Source organism: Mustela nivalis, assembly GCF_964662115.1.
Source record: "Mustela nivalis genome assembly, chromosome: 6".
Taxonomy (NCBI): Eukaryota; Metazoa; Chordata; class Mammalia; order Carnivora; family Mustelidae; genus Mustela; species Mustela nivalis.
This window is the reverse complement of record NC_139025.1, coordinates 75,828,153-75,846,858: the sequence shown is the minus strand read 5'-3', so window position 1 is coordinate 75,846,858 and position 18,706 is coordinate 75,828,153. Positions and strand designations below refer to the sequence as shown.

General features: G+C 39.1%; 1 protein-coding gene across 1 annotated transcript in view; it reads right to left on the bottom strand.

Moving 5' to 3' along the window:
* LEO1 (LEO1 homolog, Paf1/RNA polymerase II complex component) overlaps nt 1-18,706 on the bottom strand; it is a 44,756-nt gene that overhangs the window by 23,397 nt on the left and 2,653 nt on the right. Inside the window, exons 2-6 of the mRNA XM_082734727.1 lie at nt 11,783-12,535; nt 9,417-9,521; nt 4,975-5,069; nt 3,616-3,761; nt 2,549-2,633 (exon numbers count right to left, since the gene is read on the bottom strand). Coding sequence (XP_082590853.1) covers nt 2,549-2,633; nt 3,616-3,761; nt 4,975-5,069; nt 9,417-9,521; nt 11,783-12,535 — 1,184 coding nt within the window. The remainder of the gene's footprint in view (nt 1-2,548; nt 2,634-3,615; nt 3,762-4,974; nt 5,070-9,416; nt 9,522-11,782; nt 12,536-18,706) is intronic.

Below are 18,706 nucleotides of genomic sequence, written 5' to 3'. Positions count from 1 at the left end.
AAACAATACCTGGTTCCTTATTGTTTATTTATTTAAAATAAGTTTATTTATTAGTACTCTACACCCAGTGTGGGGCTCAAACCCACGACCTTGAGATCAAGCATCACACACAATTCCAACTGAGCCAGCCAGGCACCCTGGTTCCTTATTCTTCAAAGAATTAATTACACCGCCAACTGACTATCTAAGAACAGCTACCGTAGGGGCACCTGTGTGGCAGTTAGTTCAGCATCTGACTCCTGGTTTCTGCTCAAGATATGATCTCCTGGTTGTGAGATTGAGCCCCACACCAGGCTCTGCACGAGGTGCCAACTCCGCCTCAGATTCATTTTTCCCCTCCCACCCCCAACCACTCCCCACTCTCAAAAATGAATAAATAAAATCTTTTTTAAAAAGTAATGATCATCCTAGTCTTGGGAACATCGCTCAAAAAACAAAGGGTCCAAGGTTATTTTCCATCACATACCAAACCTTCTGTTACATATCGACCTTTTGTACTCTAAGCACCAAGGCTTTTTTTTTTTTTAAGATTTATTTATTTAATCTCGGAAGCTAAGCAGGGTCGGGCCTGGTTAGTACTTGGATGGGAGATTTATTTATTTATTTAAGGGGGATGGCAAGCACATGAGCAGGGGGAACGGCAGAAGGAGAAGGAGACAAGCAGACTCCCTGCTGAATAGGGAACCCAATGCAGAGCTCAATCTCAGGAATCTGAAATCATGACCTGAGCTGAAATCAAGAGTAGGATGTTTAGGGGCGCCTAGTTGGCTCAGTGGGTTAAGCCTCTGCCTTCAGCTCAGGTCATGATCTCAGGATCCTGGGACTGAGCCCCCCACCACACCGGGCTCTCTGTTCGGCGGGGAGCCTGCTTCCCCCTCTCTTTCTGCCTGCCTTTCTGCCTACTTGAGATTTCTCTGTCAAATAAGTAAATGAAATCGTTAAAAAAAAAAAGAAATAGAGTAGATGTTTAGCTGACTGAGCCACCCAGGTGCCCCTAAGCACCAAGGCTCTGGTGACAGAAATGAGAAATGAGAAACTCATTCCTCATCTTTGATGCCTATACTAGTCTGATATTATATGGCCTGAAAATAGATATACTGATGTTGTTGCACCCTAGCAGCAGGTAAGGCAAAAATGCAAAAAATCAATAAAGAGTAAATAAATACAGAACTACATTAATTTATATAAAGGATGAGAAATAATGAAAAGCAGTAGAATACTATCAGAGGCATTAAAACAGGCATGAAAAATTCACAGTGCTAAGCCTCTATCAATAGATACACACGCTTGAAGGAAAAATATTAACAGATGAGCAAATATGGGACGAGAAGAGGCAAGGTAAAGGACAGCAAAAAAAAATAATAGTCTAATAACTATGCCTACTAATTCTGTGTCCTGGAACAATTTATTGGGGTCTATTTCCATTTTCTCATTTGATTTATATTTCCATTAATAGGAACGAGTAGTGAAATTTCATTGAAAACTTTGAAGCCCACACATTTTGTATAGAAACCATATTATATAAGGTTCTTTAGATACCTGTAGATCTATCACACTTGAAAAGATGGAATTATTCTAAAAATTTGGCCCCTGAATTCTAAAAATGCCAGACTGCCACTTCTTAACATTCAAACACCATACACAATGTCCACTGAAAACTGAAATAATTACAGGAAATTTTTTGGATTTAAGGATAAAAAAAAAAGCATAGCTGCAAATATCATACCATGAGTTCAACTGCTTCTCATTCTCTGGTGCAACTCAGTTCTAAAGTATCTGCTTAACCTTTATCCTCCTTGATTAAAGGAAGATTAGAGGCCCTTTGTGGACAGACAGTCAGTATAAGGTATCAAAGAGAAACATTAATAGGAAGGTAGTATAATAAAAAAATCTCTAATAGCCAACAAGAGCAACTGGAAGGCACTAGTAATAGATTCTCCTTTTGTATATGATTTTTTTAATCCATAGATCAAAGAACCTGAAGGATTTCCTCTTGCAGGAAGTTGCTAGAACATAACCCACAGTACATATGGAGGTAGTCATTATAAACACCAAACCACAATGCTACTTACTCTGAAGGAAGAAGCTAATAATCTTTTTAAAGCATCAGAATAGTATAACAGTGAAAAAGATGATGGAAAAGTGCTATATATTTTACAGAGACCTATACAGAGAAAAAGCTATATATTGTCTTCCTAAAAACATTCTGAAAACACAATTCATTTGTTTATAAAACAAAAAACATAAAAAATCCTTTTTAATTTTTATTTTTTTAAATTTATTTGACAGACAGAGATCACAAGTAGGCAGAGAGGCAGGCAGAGAGAGAGAGGAAGGAAAGCAGTCTCCCCGCTGAGCAGAGAGCCCAATGCGGGGCTCGATCCCAGGACCTCGGGATCATGACCCGAGCCAAAAGCAGAGGCTTTAACCCACTGAGCCACCCAGGCGCCCCTAAAAAATCCTTTTTAGAAGTTCAAGTCTCAAGTGACTATCCCCAGGTTTTACTTTATAAAAGGAAAAACTAAATGAGTACAGCTTGGAAGAGTACCTTTAATTTTAACCTGGTTCGACCTTCTTCATCCAGCATTTCCTCATCTTCAAATTCATCTTCATAATATTGAGGGTCAAAAGGTCTACAAAATGTTTTTAAAATAAACTTACTAATCATATTTTTAAGGAATATTACAGCTATGTAACAGCTCTATTAATAGACACCATTACACTAAAAATCATAATGTAATTAAAAGTCATAATCTTACAAGATGGAATCGGGAGGGAGACAAGCCATCAGAGACTCTTAATCTCACAAAACAAACTGAAAGTTGCTGGGGCGTAGAGGGAGAGGGTGGTTGGGTTATGGACACTGGGGAGGGTATGTGCTATGGTGGGTGCTGTGAAATGTGTAAGCCTGATGATTCACAGACATGTACCCCTGGGGCAAATAATACATTATATGTTAATAAAAATAATTCTTAATTATTTTAATTAATTAATCATCAAATATGTTCATGTTCAACTTTAAGGAAGTATTCAAATCACTACACCTTCTTGAAAATTGGTGTTAACACATACTGCTTAAAAGGCAAGGGTAAATATTTGAAATATTCTTCACTCTTATGTAAGTCTTCCAAAGAACAGGCCTCCCATGCTCTAGCTTTCCACATCATTTTGCTTGGAGGAAAAAAGAAATTTAAAACTCACAGCAGCTTGCATGTGACTCAGTGAATAACAGCCATCAACACTAACTGTCCCAAACCATTAGGTTTTCTAGATCCACGATGGCAGCTACAGTGAGCAACTGCAGTTTCTCTAGCAAAGTCTGCCACTCTGGATTTCAGCTTTTTCGGGGTTGCACTGGTCAAAAACAACCAAAGGTTTGTGATGTCTGCTAATTCATAAGGAAGTATCAAACTGCCAAAAACAATTACAAGCATTAAAAGTCTCCTTTACCAACAGTCCATATATTTTCCATCACTGGGTACACTTGATTTTTTTCAGGGACACATGATGAGTTTTCCATTTCGTGATTAGCCACCTCGTGTAAAAGCAGAAAAACAGCAACAATCCACATATTTCTATCCAACACCTAGAAACACTTTTAACTGACCCTCTTACCTGGGCTCTACACTGAGAAAGTTGGGCAGCTTAACAAAATATAAGTCGTTTCCTAAATCAGTGTTTACTTTGGGTATTTCTACTTCTATTCTGGTCTCAGGAATTGGCTCCTCCTCCTGTTGATCCTGGGGCAATCCATTTTCATCCTAGTAAAAGAATCAATTTTAGAGCTCGAAAGAACCTTAGAAATGGTCTAATCTAGCTCAACCTCCACACTTTAATAACTTAGGTAGACAGGAAGCATATTGAGGCTTTGGAACTAAAGCAGCCCTCAATCTCTACCCTACCCACACAAGCCCCCACTAAAAACCACAAGGGAAACAAGATCGCTTTGGAAAGCAACAATATAAGATCTCTTTTGTGATAAATCTGTGTTCCAAATATTCATCAACCAAAGTCACTCTATCCATTAAAATCAGAGAAGATTTTCAACACAGCACACTTCTTGGCAAGAACAAGAAAAACACTTAAATCAATGATTCTCAAATCACAAATCCTTGCAGTCTTGTCTCTTCAAGTGTGGCACCAACCTCATACTGGGCCATTATTTCTTTTTTTCTTTCTTTCTTTTTATATCCAGTTTCTCCCAGTGGTAACATTTTGCAGACTATATAGTATAATATCACAAGCAGGAGACTGACCCTGATACAATCAGATACAAAACATTCCCATCACCACTAAGATTCATATCACCTTTTTCTAAAGCTACCTCCACTTTGTTCTTGCGCTCATTCCTTCTTAAGGTAACCATTTATCTCTCTCCATTGCTGTAATTCTGCCATTTCAAGAATAGTGTGTCAGGGGACGCCTGGGTGGCTCAGTTGGTTAAGCAGCTGCCTTCGGCTCAGGTCATGATCCCAGCGTCCTGGGATCGAGTCCCACATCGGGCTCCTTGCTCGGCAGGGAGCCTGCTTCTCCCTCTGCCTCTGCCTGCCATTCTGTCTGCCTGTGCTCGCTCTCTCCCCCACCCTCTCTCTGATAAATAAATAAAATCTTAAAAAAAAAAAAAAAAAAAAAAAAGAATAGTGTGTCAGTGGAATCACAATGCATGTAACCTTTTCAGGTTGGCTTTTTGTCACTCAGCATACCCTGGAATTTCATCCAAGCTCTTGTGTATACAAATACTTCAATCCTTTCCAATGCTGAACAGTACTCCACGGTAAAGAAGTACCAGGGCAATTTTCCTATTCCTCCTCATAAACAACAGTTCCTTACCTAAGGAAGTCATCTGTTCCTTGTATTTTCATACTGCAAATCAGTTAGCAACTTCCTCTCCTTGGCATAATAGCAACCTGAAATCTCTGAAACATTTACTTAGGCTTCAGTAAGGGCCCAGTTCACACTGGTAATTTTACTTACAACAGGCTGCCCTGGAGTAGGTGGTTTATCTTCTCCATCACTCCCTGATGATATATCATCTGCACCTCCAAACAGATCCATGGCTCCACTGCTATCTTTAATATTGAGCAAAAAGTTACAGTATTAGTATCTATAACCAAGGTTCTTCAAAGCTGTAACTTCCACACATTCCCAAGGTTTCTGGACCAGGCACCAGGAAAGCACTTCAGCACAACTCTGAACCTGGCTCTCAAAGATAGGACCAGAATGCCTATGGAAAGGAAAGGGGGTCAATTCAGTGGAAGGTAAAACTGCACAGATGTCTTTTCCCCTTCATTTAGTGCAACCGTATTCTTTATTCTCCTTTATTCCCCAGGAGCCCAAATGTCTTCTTACAGTCTAGATACTCACATTTGGGACACTCAATACACGCCTATTCTCTATATACTCCCTAAGTTTTAAAACTGCAGACCCCGGTCTACCATGAGAGGCAGAACTTCACCTAGGTTTGACAAAGCAACAATAATCTGTAATAAACCAATAAACCAAGATAGGTAGAAGAGGGGGTAAAAAGAAAGACAGGAGGGTGGTCAGAAAGTAGACTGCTTGCAACTGGGATTATATTAAAGCTATAATTATTGGCAATGACACAGTCTAGGATAAAACAGGAGAGTGAGCTATTAAGACAAGGGGGCGAATAGAAAACTAAAAGGCAAGAGGCAACCTATTAGAATGGCCCAAATCCAGAATACTGACAACACCAAATGCTAGCAAAAATGTAGAGCAACAGGAACTCTCAGTCACTGCTCAAAGGAATGCCAGATGTTATGGTTACTTGAGAAGACAGCGTGGCAGTTTCTTACAAAACTAAACAAACCCGGGGTACCTGGGTAGCTCAGTGGGTTAAGCCTCTGCCTTCAGCTCAGGTCATGGTCTCAGGGTCCTGGGATGGAGTCCCACATTGGGCTCTCTGCTCAGCAGGGAGCCTGCTACCACCCCCCCCCCTCTCTCTCTGCCTGCCTTTCTGCCTACTTGTGATCTCTCTCTCCCTGTCAAATAAATAAATAAAATCTTAAAAAAAAAAAAAAAAAACAAAAACTAAGCAAACCCTTCCCATATGCTCCAACAATCATGATCTTTGGTATTTACCCAAAAGAGCTGCAAACTTAGTCTACACTAAAAACCTACACACAGATGTTTATAGCAGTTTTATCCATATTTGCCAAAACTTGGAAGCAACCAAGATGTCCTACAGGAGATGAATGGATATACTGGTACATCCAGACAATGGAATATTATTCAGTGCTCTGAAGAAGTAAGTGGTCAAGCCAGGAAAATACATGGAGGAAATATATATTACTGAGTAAAAGAAGCCTATCTGAAAAGGCTACATTCTGTATGATTCCAGCTATATGACATTCTGGAAAAGGCAAACTGTAGAAACAGCAAAAAAATCAGTAGTTGTCAGAAGTTAGGGGAAGGGAAAGATGAACAGGGAGAACACAAAGGGTTTATAGGGTAGTGAAACTACTTCATATGATACCAGATGTGATACCATAATGATGGATACATGTGATTACACATATATTCAAACACACAGAATGTACAACACCAGAGTGAACCAGAGGGAACAGTAATATAAACGATGGGCTTTGGATGATAATGATGTATCAATGCAGGTTCACTAATTATTTTTTTTTAAGATTTTATTTATTTGACAGAGAGAACAAGCCACAAGTGGGGTAAAGGGCAAAGGCAAAAGCAGGCTCTCCACCAAGCGGGGAGCCAGATGCGGGGCTAGATCCCGGGACTCAGGGATCATGACCTGAGCCAAAGGTAGACGCTTAACCAACTGAGCCACCCAGGCACCCCTGGGTTCGCTAAGTGTAACAAAGGTACTACTCTGGTGGAGAATGCTGTTAATGAGGGAGACTACACACGTATAGAGGTGGGAGGTATATGGGAATCTCTGTATCTTCCCCCAATTTCACAGTGAACCTTAAACTGCTCTAAAAACAATAAAGCCAAAACAATTTTTAATAAATAAATAAATAAATAAATAAATAAATAAAGTGGCAAGGAAGGCCAGGGTACTCAAAGTTCATCTATATGATAAAGTCAAAATGAAAACCCCACCCACAGATACTCTCATGTACCCCCTGGTTGTTTTTGTTTTTTATATTTTTATTTTCTTATTTGTGAGAGAGAGAGCGAGTGAGCACATGTGCACAAGCAGGAGGAGACGCAGATAGAGGGAGAAGCAGTCTCCTCGCTGAGTAGGGAGCCAGATGCGGGGCTCAATCCCAGGATCCCGGAACCATGACCTGAGCCAAAGGCAGATGCTTAACTGACTGAGCCACCCAGGTGTCCCTTTTTTTTTCTTTCTTTCCTTTTTTTTTTTTTTAAAGATTTTATTTATTTATTTGGCAGACAGAGATCACAAGTAGTCAGAGAGACAGGCGGCGGGAGTTGGGGGGGGACGGGAAGCAGGCTCCCCGCTGAGCAGAAAGCCCGATGCAGGGCTCAATCCCAGGACTCTGAGATCATGACCTGAGTTGAAGGCAGAGGCTTAATCCACTGAGCCACCCAGGAGCCCCCGCCCCCCCTTTTAAGACTTATTTGAGAGCGGGCGTGCATGTGCATGGCAGGACAAGGGGAAACAGGGAGAATCTCAAGAGACTTCCCACTGAGCGTGGAGTGCCAGCAAGAGCTCAATCTCAGGACCCCAAAATCATTACCTGAGCCAAAATCAAGAGTCGGATGCTTAACCAGCTGAGCCACTCAGGTGCCCCTCATGTCCCTTCTTGATTCATTTTTTTCTCAGTTCTTATCACCATCTGACATACTATATATTTAATTTACTTCTTGTGTTCTCAGTCTCCCTCCCCTACCCTGACCCTACCAGAATGTGAGTTCTTCAAGGGAAAAGGTCCTTATTTGTTTTGATCATTGCTACATTCCCAGTGCCCAGAAGATTACCAATACACAGTAGAGTCTCAATAAATAACTGAGTAAAATGAAAGAAAGAATGTATCTAATTCTCATGACAACCCTCTATCATTTCGCTTTTATACATCAGAAAATTGACTCTCTGAGAAATAAAATTTAAAAAAAAAGAAAGAAAAGAAGAAAGAAATAAGAGAAAGGATGCCTGGGTGGCTTAATCAGTTAAGCTCCTGCCTTCGGCTCAGGTCATGATCCCAGGGTTCTGGGATCAAGTCCCACATCAGGCTCCTCTGTGGGAGCCTGCTTCCCCCTCTGACTGCTACTCCGCCTGCTTGTGTTCTCTCTCTGACAAATAAAATCTTAAAAAAAAAAAAAAATTGAAGCATAGTAAGTAATTCATTTGACCAAATTCATACAGCTAGGAAGTGGAGCCACAAAAATTCTAACTTAGATCATCTGATTCCAAAGTCCAGGTACATAATTACTAGTTGTCTTTAAGTATCCCAGAGCCTACTATTCTGCCAGCTCTCTCCTTTTATTTCTAGTTGACCCTCTAATTACTTGCTTTAGTTGTCATGTTACTTATAATAATTTATATAAACTACTCAACATTAATATCTAATTATCATTCAGTACAATGAAGGTTATGCATAATCAAACTATCAAAACTGTATTTGTAGAAACTTTTTTTTTTTTTTTTAATTTATTTGACAGACAAAGATCACAAGTAGGCAGAGAGGCAGGCAGAGAGAGAGAGGAAGGAAAGCAGGCTCCTCTGTGGAGCAGGGAGCCCGATGTGGGGCTCGATCCCAGGACCCTGGGATCATGACCTGAGCCGAAAGCAGAGGCTTTAACCCACTGAGCCACCCAGGCGCCCCTGTAGAAACTTTTATACTAACGTCTTTATTGTAGAACAATCTGCCATTTGAAACAGTCATACATAGGAATGAATAGGTCGATCTTTTACCCTTAAAACAAACCTACCTTACCTAACCATGCGTTTTGATGAATTCTTCATCTAACCTACAGCTTAAAGAATCAAGTTCTTCATGTATTATTAACCTATTAAGCATTTAGGAACAAGTTGTCCTGAAACTATCAGTATTCAAACTAAAGAATGGAAGTTACCACCTCAACCAGAGCCACAGCCTCCCAGTAATACATTCAACTACCTGTAAACGAAGCAGGGGAAAAAAAAAAAAAAAAAAGAGGGGCTCCTGGCTGGCTCTGTTCAGAGAGCAGGAAACTCTTTATCTCAGGGTCATGAGTTCAAGCCCCATGTTGTGCAAGGAGCTTACATTAAAAAAAAGAAAAAGGTGGCTCTTCTTCAACTGATTAAACATAAACAGTTTCTAATATCCATATAACTTCCCCGTGTACACTACCTATATCCACACTCTTCTCTGTGGGTCATGCCGTCTGAGGTAAATGCCCAGAGTTGGCAGTGCACGACAGTTAAATGCAGAAAGAAAAACAGACATTTATACATATGTACATAAAAGAAGTATCTGGAATACCTTTTGGTACCTCAGTGTCACTATCTGCTTCTGAATCAGAGGCAATTGCATTCTTGCGTTTCATTCGTAAAACTTCATCTTCACTATCACTGCCTCTTGCAGATTCTGTAAGAGTAGAATTAGAGGTTCTTCATAATCACAGTCATTTCTTAACTTTGAATTCTGTGTTTTAAAAGCACACTGGGGATAAACAAACTATTGTATTGCAGTTCAATGGAAAATTACTCAGTAACAAATAAGAAGGAACTACTGATACATGTAACAATTTGGATGAATCTCAAATGCATAATGCTAAGTGAAACAAGTCTAAATGAAAGAAAAAGGCTACATACTATATGATTTCATTTTTCTGATGACATTCTCAAGAAAACAAAACTGCAGTGATAAAACAGATCAGCAGTTGTCAGGGGACAGGGATGGAAAAAGAATGATTACAAAAGGGACAGGGTGAGGGGTTTTTTTTAGGGTGATTCTTTATTTAGAACTGATCTGTGGTAGTGGTTACACAAAACTACATATGCATTAACATTACTAGAACGCACATACACATACAGACTGCAGTTAATTAAAAATATAACTCATTAAAGGAAAATTGTTTTCTATAAGCAGAAAAATCTGGCAGAATGAGAAGAGTAGTATTGAAACTTATGACCAAATTTATAGGACTCATTACAAAAGAGGTAAAAACATTGCAATGAAGGAGACAAATATAGTTTACCCTTGAACAACATGGGGGGCAGGAGCACAGAACCCCCCAAATACACAAAGTCAAAAGTACACGTTTGACTCCCCAAAACAACTACTTATACCCTACTACTAACTGGACGTCTCCTTGATAATGTAAACAATAGATATTTTGTGTATTACACACTGTATTCTTACAATAAAGTAAGCTAGAAAAAAGAAAATATTAAGAAAATCATAAAAGTACATTTACAATAATGTACTGTAGTTAATGAAAAAATTCACATATAAGTGGACGCACAGTGTTCAGACCCATGTTGTTCAAGGGTCAACTGTATGACATTATCTCTGGATGGTACAACTGTTTATCTAATTGTAAACGTCAGGAAAATCACTGTCAATCCAGGTAAGAGCTAAGCAGAATGACCAGCTATAAGATTCTCTACCATAACCCTAGTCCAATGTTACTCTCCTAGTATTGGGGAAGTAATGCATGACCCTTAAGAATTCTGCTACCAGAAAAATTAACTCTACCCAGAACTAGTTATTGAATGCTTACTGCAGCCCAGTAGTCTAGATAGATTTATATCCATCTCTCAAAATTTTCTGGCCTCCTCTCCTAAATAATGCCAAAATGTGGTCCTGAATATTATCCTGTGAGGTATGTTTACAGGGTTAAAGACCTCCTCCCCCATATATAAGCTAAGATAGGATCAATATATAGTTATGATCAAATACCTATGGAAATGAAGCAATCCAAGAATTCCTTGAGGAAGAAGTCTCTTCTGATCAAGATGACTTTTACAATACAAACAAATAAGATCTCTAAATCCCTTTAATATTTTATATGAAGAACGTGTTAACGTGAGAAAACAGTGTAAGTGGACATTATAAAAGGGTGCCAAGAGGCCAAAGTCTGGCTACGTGTTTCCTGTAGTCTCTAAGGAATGAATATTCTGACCCAAACACATCTTTCTAGGAGGACGCATGTATTAAGCAACCATAGCACTGAGGTCAGCCAGCCATGTTTTCATTCTCCAAATGTTATACTGCCTAGGCAACCTCCTGATATTATCATTTGGTATCCAATGTCAATTTTCCCCAAGGGCAAGGATACAACAAGAGAAATAACTGATGCTCCTGAAACAAGTAATTTTGCAATTTGATCTTTATAAATTAGTTTGTTATGCATTTGATTAGTCTGAGTGAACTCTTTGGGGCCTAATTACCTCTGGATGATCAAATTTTGGATCTCGAAAAACTGAGCTGGAACATGGTATTTACACCTTAGTATAACTACCCTATGGAGATGTTTCAATGGCATTGTTTTTCCCCCCAGCGAAAGATACTCTCACCTGAGGCAAGCTTCTCAGCTACCCACCAGAATGGAACCAACTCTACTCATTATCTAGTTACTTAAGCACCATACATCTTTCTCCAAGGCTATCCTCCTTAAATTTTTTTCTTCCTGATCTATTATCAGATAACAAATGAAGGGGGATAAAAATAACAAATGCATTACAAAAAATTTTTAAAGCAAAATGTATACTTAGGAAAGACTGAAATGGAGGGACAGAAGAGAAAAACAGGGCACTAAAGGTGGGAATGTAGAAAGAATAAATGGGTCACTACTGCATCTGGGTGCTTCTACTAAACCATTCGGTTCTCCTAAAATGCATTACCTGATTTACGATCCTGTTCCTCGTCATCATCTGAATGCCTGTGTTCTTCATCTGAGGCCTGTGGCCTTTCATCATCAGAATTTTGCAGTTTCTCCTCATCAGACATCTGTGGCCGTTCTTCATCATCAGAATTCTGTTTCTCATCCTCATTATCAGAAACTGCTGGTTGTTCGTCCTCAGAATTAGCCTTCTCCTCCTCGGACAGTTGTCTCTCATCATCTGAAAGCTGAGGCCTATCCTCATCATCTGTATTCTGCATTTTCTCATCATCATCAGAATTCTGCAGTTTATCGTCATCAGATCCTTGTGCCCTCTCCTCATCATCAGAATTTTGCATCTTTTCATCATCTGACTGGTCGCTTTTGTCTTCTCTGTCCCATTTTTCATCATCTGAGTGTGCTTTTTCAGAACCTTCTGCTTCTGAGTGATGGCTCCCTCCATCTGACCTCTGACCTTCATCTTCATCATCATTATGGGCTTCGGATCCACTGTGCTGATCTACATCTGAGGGTTCATTGTCTTCGTGGTCAGAACGCTCAGAAGCTTCAGACCTATTGTCTGATCTTTCAGAGTGATTATCACTCCCACTGTGATGTGAAGCTCCCTCATCCTCACTGTCATCTCCAAACAGTTCCTTATTACTTGGTTTTCCTGATTCACCCCCTTCATCTTGATCGCTTTCACTTGCAGAGGCATTACTGCCAGAAGCAACATTCTCTTGATCAGAATCCGAGTCTGATCCAGAATCCGAATCTATGAAAGCATATAAACACATGGTGCTGTCAGTGAAAAAGGCAGAGGAAAGAACACCAAAAGTCAACCTCAACATGAAAGCAATGAAAATACATGTTAAAAACTGTCAGAATCAATTTCATCCCCACTCAGAAAACTAACTGAAAGTTGCAGCAACCGGAGGAATGCTTAACAAGAAAAAACAGCTGAATCTCAATAAAACTTCATGGTGTTTTAACTTACTCCCTTCCTCCACCCCAATCCCCAGCTCCCCAGCTCAATAATGCCTTAAAGACAGCCCAAATTTCTAGTACAAGAACTACTACTAGAGGAAACAGAGGCACCTCATTCACAAAGAATCATGGTTGTTAGTTTTGATCTGCCTGGTGGATCACTGAAGGACTGGCTCAAAGGATTGACTTCAGATCATTTAGAACTTACTCAAATGAGGCAATTACCTGGGAACATTTGTCTAAAACATTTACAGGTGAATGTATTAGTTGCCTATGCCTAGGACAATGGATAGCAGTTGGGATAAGTAATAAGCTTAAAGAGCTTGGGAGGAAAGGCTGGAGAAAAACACAATATGGAAAGTAAGGGCTTTTTTTTTTTTTTTAAGATTTTATTTATTTATCAGGGGGGGAGGGTGGAGAGAGAGCACAGGCAGACAGAATAGCAGGCAGAGGCAGAGGGAGAAGCAGGCTCCCTGCCAAGCAAGGAGCCCGACGTGGGACTCGATCCCAGGACGCTGGGATCATGACCTGAGCCGAAGGCAGCTGCTTAACCAACTGAGCCACCCAGGCGTCCCGAAGTAAGGACTTTTAAAAGCTCCCACATATTATTAGATATCTGGGAAGCCCACACACTTGCCCAGGACTGTGCATATGCTCAGGAAAGAACTGAGAGGGCAGTAAGATCTCATGTGTGGCTGACCTTCAGGCTCTGCACAAGCAAGAAATGAAGGCATAAACAGGTTTTAAACTGCCTGGTTGAGTCTCTGCAAAGAACGGGAGGTTTTGTTTTGTATTGGATTTGTTTGTTGGTTGGTTTTTGTTTTGGTTCTCGGCATTTAAGGAAATTTCTGTCCAATCACAAATTAATGGGACAGAGTTCAGTGGCCACACACAGCAGAGATCGTGGACCTTACTGAATTAGTTCAAAAGAATCACTACAACAAACATCAACAACAAATCCTGAGGAGGGGAGAGAATGAGGCTTCCTAAGTTGCCACATTAGAATATTCAAAATAGCCAGTTACTAAGAAAAAAGTAAAAGGAAATGTACAGAAACAAGGAAGTACAGCCCATATGTATGAAAAAAGGCTAGAAACTGTCCCTGAAGAAACCCAGAAAATGAAAATGATGTTTTACCAAATAGAGAATATCAATAAAAAGACAGATATCTAAAAAAAAAAAAAAAAAAAAAAGATATTATTTTAAAAGATCCAAACAGAAATCCTGGAGTTGAAAAATACAATAAATGAAGTGAAAATTTCACTAACAGAGCTAAACAGTAGATATAATTAGAGAGAAAAATCAGCAAACTTTAAAATAGGTCAATTAAGATCAAATGAGGAACAGATGAGAAAAAATTAAGAAAAATGAACAAAATCTAAAAGATTTGTGGGATACCATCAAATGTACCAACATATACATAAAGGGAGTCCCAGAAGAAGAAAAAGGGCAGAAAGATTATTTGAAGAAATAATGGCCAAGCACATCCCAAATGTGATGAAAGACATTCAAAAAACCTTAGTTAATGCCAAAGAGGATAAAGTTAAAGAGATCCACACATATATACCTCATTATCAAACTGTTAAAGACAAAGACCAAAAAAATTTTTTTAATTTAAAAAGAATGCTGAAAGCATCAAGAAAAGCAACTTGTCCCACACAAGGAATCCTGGATAACAATGACTTCTCATCAAAATCATGACCTATTCAAAGTGCCAAAAGAAACCCTGTAAACCAAGAATTCTATTCCCAGCAAAACTATATGTCAGAATGAAAGTGATATGACTGACATAAGAAATAGATAAATTGGACTTTTTCAAAGTGAAAACCTTCTATGCAACAAAAGACATCAAGAAAGTGAAAAAACAATTTAAAAAATGGGGGAAATATTTGCAAACCACATATCTGCTAAGTACGTAGTATCCAGAATATTTAAAAAATTTTTACAACTCAACAAAAGGCAACCCAATTAAAATAACAGACAAAAGAGGGTGCCCGGGTAGCTCAGTCGGTTGTGACTGCTTTCAGCTCCAATCATGATCTTGGAGTCCCAGGAGTGAGTCCCACATCAGTTTCCCTGCTCAGCAGGAAGTCTGCTTCTCCCTCTTACCCTCCCCCCTCTTGTGCTCACTCTCTCTCTCTCTCCCTCACCCAAATAAATAAATAAAATTAATGTTTAAAAAAAATAGTCAAAGGACTTGAAATGACATTTCTCCAAAGCTATATATACAAATAGCCAATGAGCGCATGAAAAGTTCCTCCACAACCTTAGCCATTAGGAAATGCAAATCGAAACCACAATGAGATACCACTTAATACCAACAGGGATCACTACATTAAAAAAAGAAAAAGTATGCATGTGCCTGGGTGACCCAGTGGGTTAGGAGTCCAACTCTTGATCTCAGCTCAGGTCTTTATCTCAGAGTGATGTTCAAGCCCGGTGTTGGGCTCCATGCTGGGCATAGAGCCTACTGAAAGAAAGAAAGAAAGAAAGAAAGAAAGAAAGAAAGAAAGAAAGAAAGAAAGAAAGAAAGAAAGAGGCTAACTGTTGGCGAAGATGTTTAAAAAAAAAAAAAAAGAAAAAGAAAAAAGAAACCCTCAAACTTTGCTGGTAGTAACATAAAATGATCCAGCTGCTATGGAAAATGGTTTAGTTACTTGCTCCTAAAAAAGTAAAAGAATTACCATAAGTCTCAGCAATTCCAACCCTGTATATATATTCAGGAAAACTGCAAACAGGCACTCAAATACTTGTACACAAAGGTTCACAGCATCACTATTCAAACAGTCAAAAGATAGAATCTGTAAATGTACTAAATATCACGAAATTGCTCACTTTAAAACAGCTACCTTTGGGGTGCCTGGGTGGCTCAGTGGATTAAAGCCTCTGCCTTCGGCTCAGGTCATGATCCCAGGGTCCTGGGATGGAGTCCCACATTGGGGAGGGAGCTAATGGGAGCCTGCTTCCTCCTCTCTCTGACTGCCCCTCTGCCTACTTGTAATCAAATCTTTTTTTTTTTTTTTAAAGTTATGTTATAGGAGTTTCACCTCAATAAAAACAAACTGGCAAAATTAACACATTCCCAGATAAACAAAACAGCTGGTTGCTAGCAGGCCTGCTTCCTAAAGGAAGCCTTTCTAGCTGAAATGAAAGGACAACAGACAGTAATTTGAATCCACATTCAGAAATAAAGAACAATAGTAAAGGTAACTAAATAGGTAATCCTAAGTCAACATCAATGTATTTCTGGTAACTCCTTTTTCGATTCGGTTTAAAACATAGTAACATAAAACAATAATTATAAAACCACATCACTGGGAAGACAATGTATAAAGATGTAATTTGTGACAATAACAACATAAGGACAAGAGAGAGTAAACAATGTAGAGAAAAAATGTTTCTGTATACTACTAAAATAAAGTTGGCATTAATCCAAAATAGATTATTATAAATTAAAATGTTAACTGTTAACATTTTAGTAACTGCTAAGAAAAGTAAAAACTATACAAAAAAAAAGAAAGAAAGAAACAGGAAGGAAATCAACAGTACCCTAAACGAGAATCAGTCTTTTTTTTTTTTTTTAAGATTTTATTTATTTATTTGACAGACAGAGATCACAAGTAGATGGAGAGGCAGGCAGAGAGAGAGAAAGAGGGAAGCAGGCTCCCTGCCGAGCAGAGAGCCCGATGCGGGACTCGATCCCAGGACCCTGAGATCATGACCTGAGCCGAAGGCAGCGGCTTAACCCACTGAGCCACCCAGGCACCCCAGAATCAGTCTTAAAAGACAACAATAATACAGGAACTGAGGAACAAAAAAGATATGACATATAGAAAATAGTAAAATGGGAGCACCTGGGTGGCTCAGTCAGTTAAGTGTCTGCCTTTGGCTCAGGTCATGATCCCGGGGTACTGGGATTCAGCCCTGTGTGGGGCTCCCTGCTCAGCAGATTCTATTTCTCCCTCTCCCTCTGCCCACTAATGTTCTCTCTCTCAAATAAGTAAATAAAATCTTAAGAAAAAAAAAAAAAAGAAAACAAAATAGCATTAGTCTTTATCAGTAATCATTTTAAATGAAAATGGATTAGCTTCTCCAATGAAAAGGCAGAAACTGGAGAATTTTAAAAGTGATCCATATATATGCTTTCTACAAGAATCTCACTTAAGAACCACATACCCAAATAGGCTGAAAGTGAAAAGATGGAAAAAGATATTTCATGTAAAAAACAACCAAAAGAGAGCTATAGAGATCATACTAATATGAAACAAAATAAAATTTTTTTTAAGGTTTTTTATTTGGGGCGCCTGGGTGGTTCAGTCGTTAAGCATCTGCTTTTAGCTCAGGTCTTGATCCCAGAGTCCTGGGATTGAGCCCCACTGGGCTCCCTGCTAGGCGGGAAGCCTGCTTCTCCCTCTCCCTGTTTGTGTTCCCTCTCTTGCTGTGTCTCTGTCAAATACACAAATAGAATCGTTAGTTGGAAACTTCAATACCCCACTTACAGTAAGAGCCAGAACTAGAAAGAAGATCAATGAGGAAATGGAGGAACCAAACAGACATACAGACATCAACAGAATACTTCTTCCCCACAATGCACATTGAACATTCTCTAGGATAGACCCGAACTTAGGACCCAAAATAAATCTTAATAAATTGAAGAAGGCTGTATCTTTTCTGACCACAATAGGATGAAATGGAATTCAGTACCAAAGGCAAATCTGGAAAATGAACAAATATATAGAAATTATACAATGCACTCAAACAACTAAGGGCTCAAAGAAGAAATAAAAATGAAATTTAAAATATTTCCAGATAATGAAAATACAGGATACCAAAAGGTAAGGGATATAGAAAAAACAGTGCTAAAAGGAAAATCTGTAGTTGTAAACACCCACATTAAAAAAGAAAAGGGGAGCCTGGCCAGCTTAGTCAATAGAGCATGCAACTCTTGATCTCGGGGTTTTGAGTTTAAGCCCCATGTTGGGTGTAGAGCTGAAAGAAAGAAAGATTGATTTTCAGACTGATAACCCAACCTTTCACTTTAAGGAACTAGATAAAACTAAACCCAAAGCAAGAAGGAGGGAAAAAAAAAAATAAAGATTAGAGTAGAAATAAATGAAATGGAGAAGAAAAAAAATAAAAGGATCAATGAAACAAAAAGTTTGTGCTTTGAAATAATAACAAAACTGACAAACCAAGAAAAAAAGACGACTCAAATTACTTATAGCTCACATTAGACAGCTGACATTACTGACATTAGTACCAACCCTACAGAAATAAGGATTAGAAGAAAATACTACAAACAATTTTATGCCAGCATATTAGATTATTTAAATGAAATGGATTAATCCCTAGACAAAAGACTACCAAAACTACCAAAACTGATTCAAGACAAAATACAAAATCTGAAATGACCTATAACAAGTAGGGGTTTGAATCAGTAATCAAAAAATTTCCAACAAACATGGGGCAGCTGGCTGGCTCAATTGGTAGAGCATGTGACTCTTGATTTCAAGGTCCTGAGTTCAGGCCCCATGTTGGGTATGGAGCCCACTTTAAAAAAAGAAAGAAAGGGGTGCCTGGGTGGCTCAGTGGGTTAAAGCCTCTGCCTTCGGCTCAGGTTAGGATCCCAGGGTCCTGGGATGGAGCCCGCATGGGGCTCTCTGCTCAGCAGGGGGCCTGCTTCCTCCTCTCTCTCTGCCTGCTTCTCTGTGATCTCCATCTGTCAACTAAATAAAATCTTAAAAAAAAAAAAAAGAAAGAAGAAAGAAAGAGAAAAAATCCAACAAAGAAATGCCCAGGACCAGGTGGTCACTGGTGAATCCTACCAAATGTTTAAAGAATTAATGCCTATCCTCAAAGTCTCCCAAAAACTTGAAGCAAAGCGAACACTTCCTAACTCATTCTAAAGATATCACACAAAAAGAAAACTACAGACCAATACCTCTTACGAATACAAATG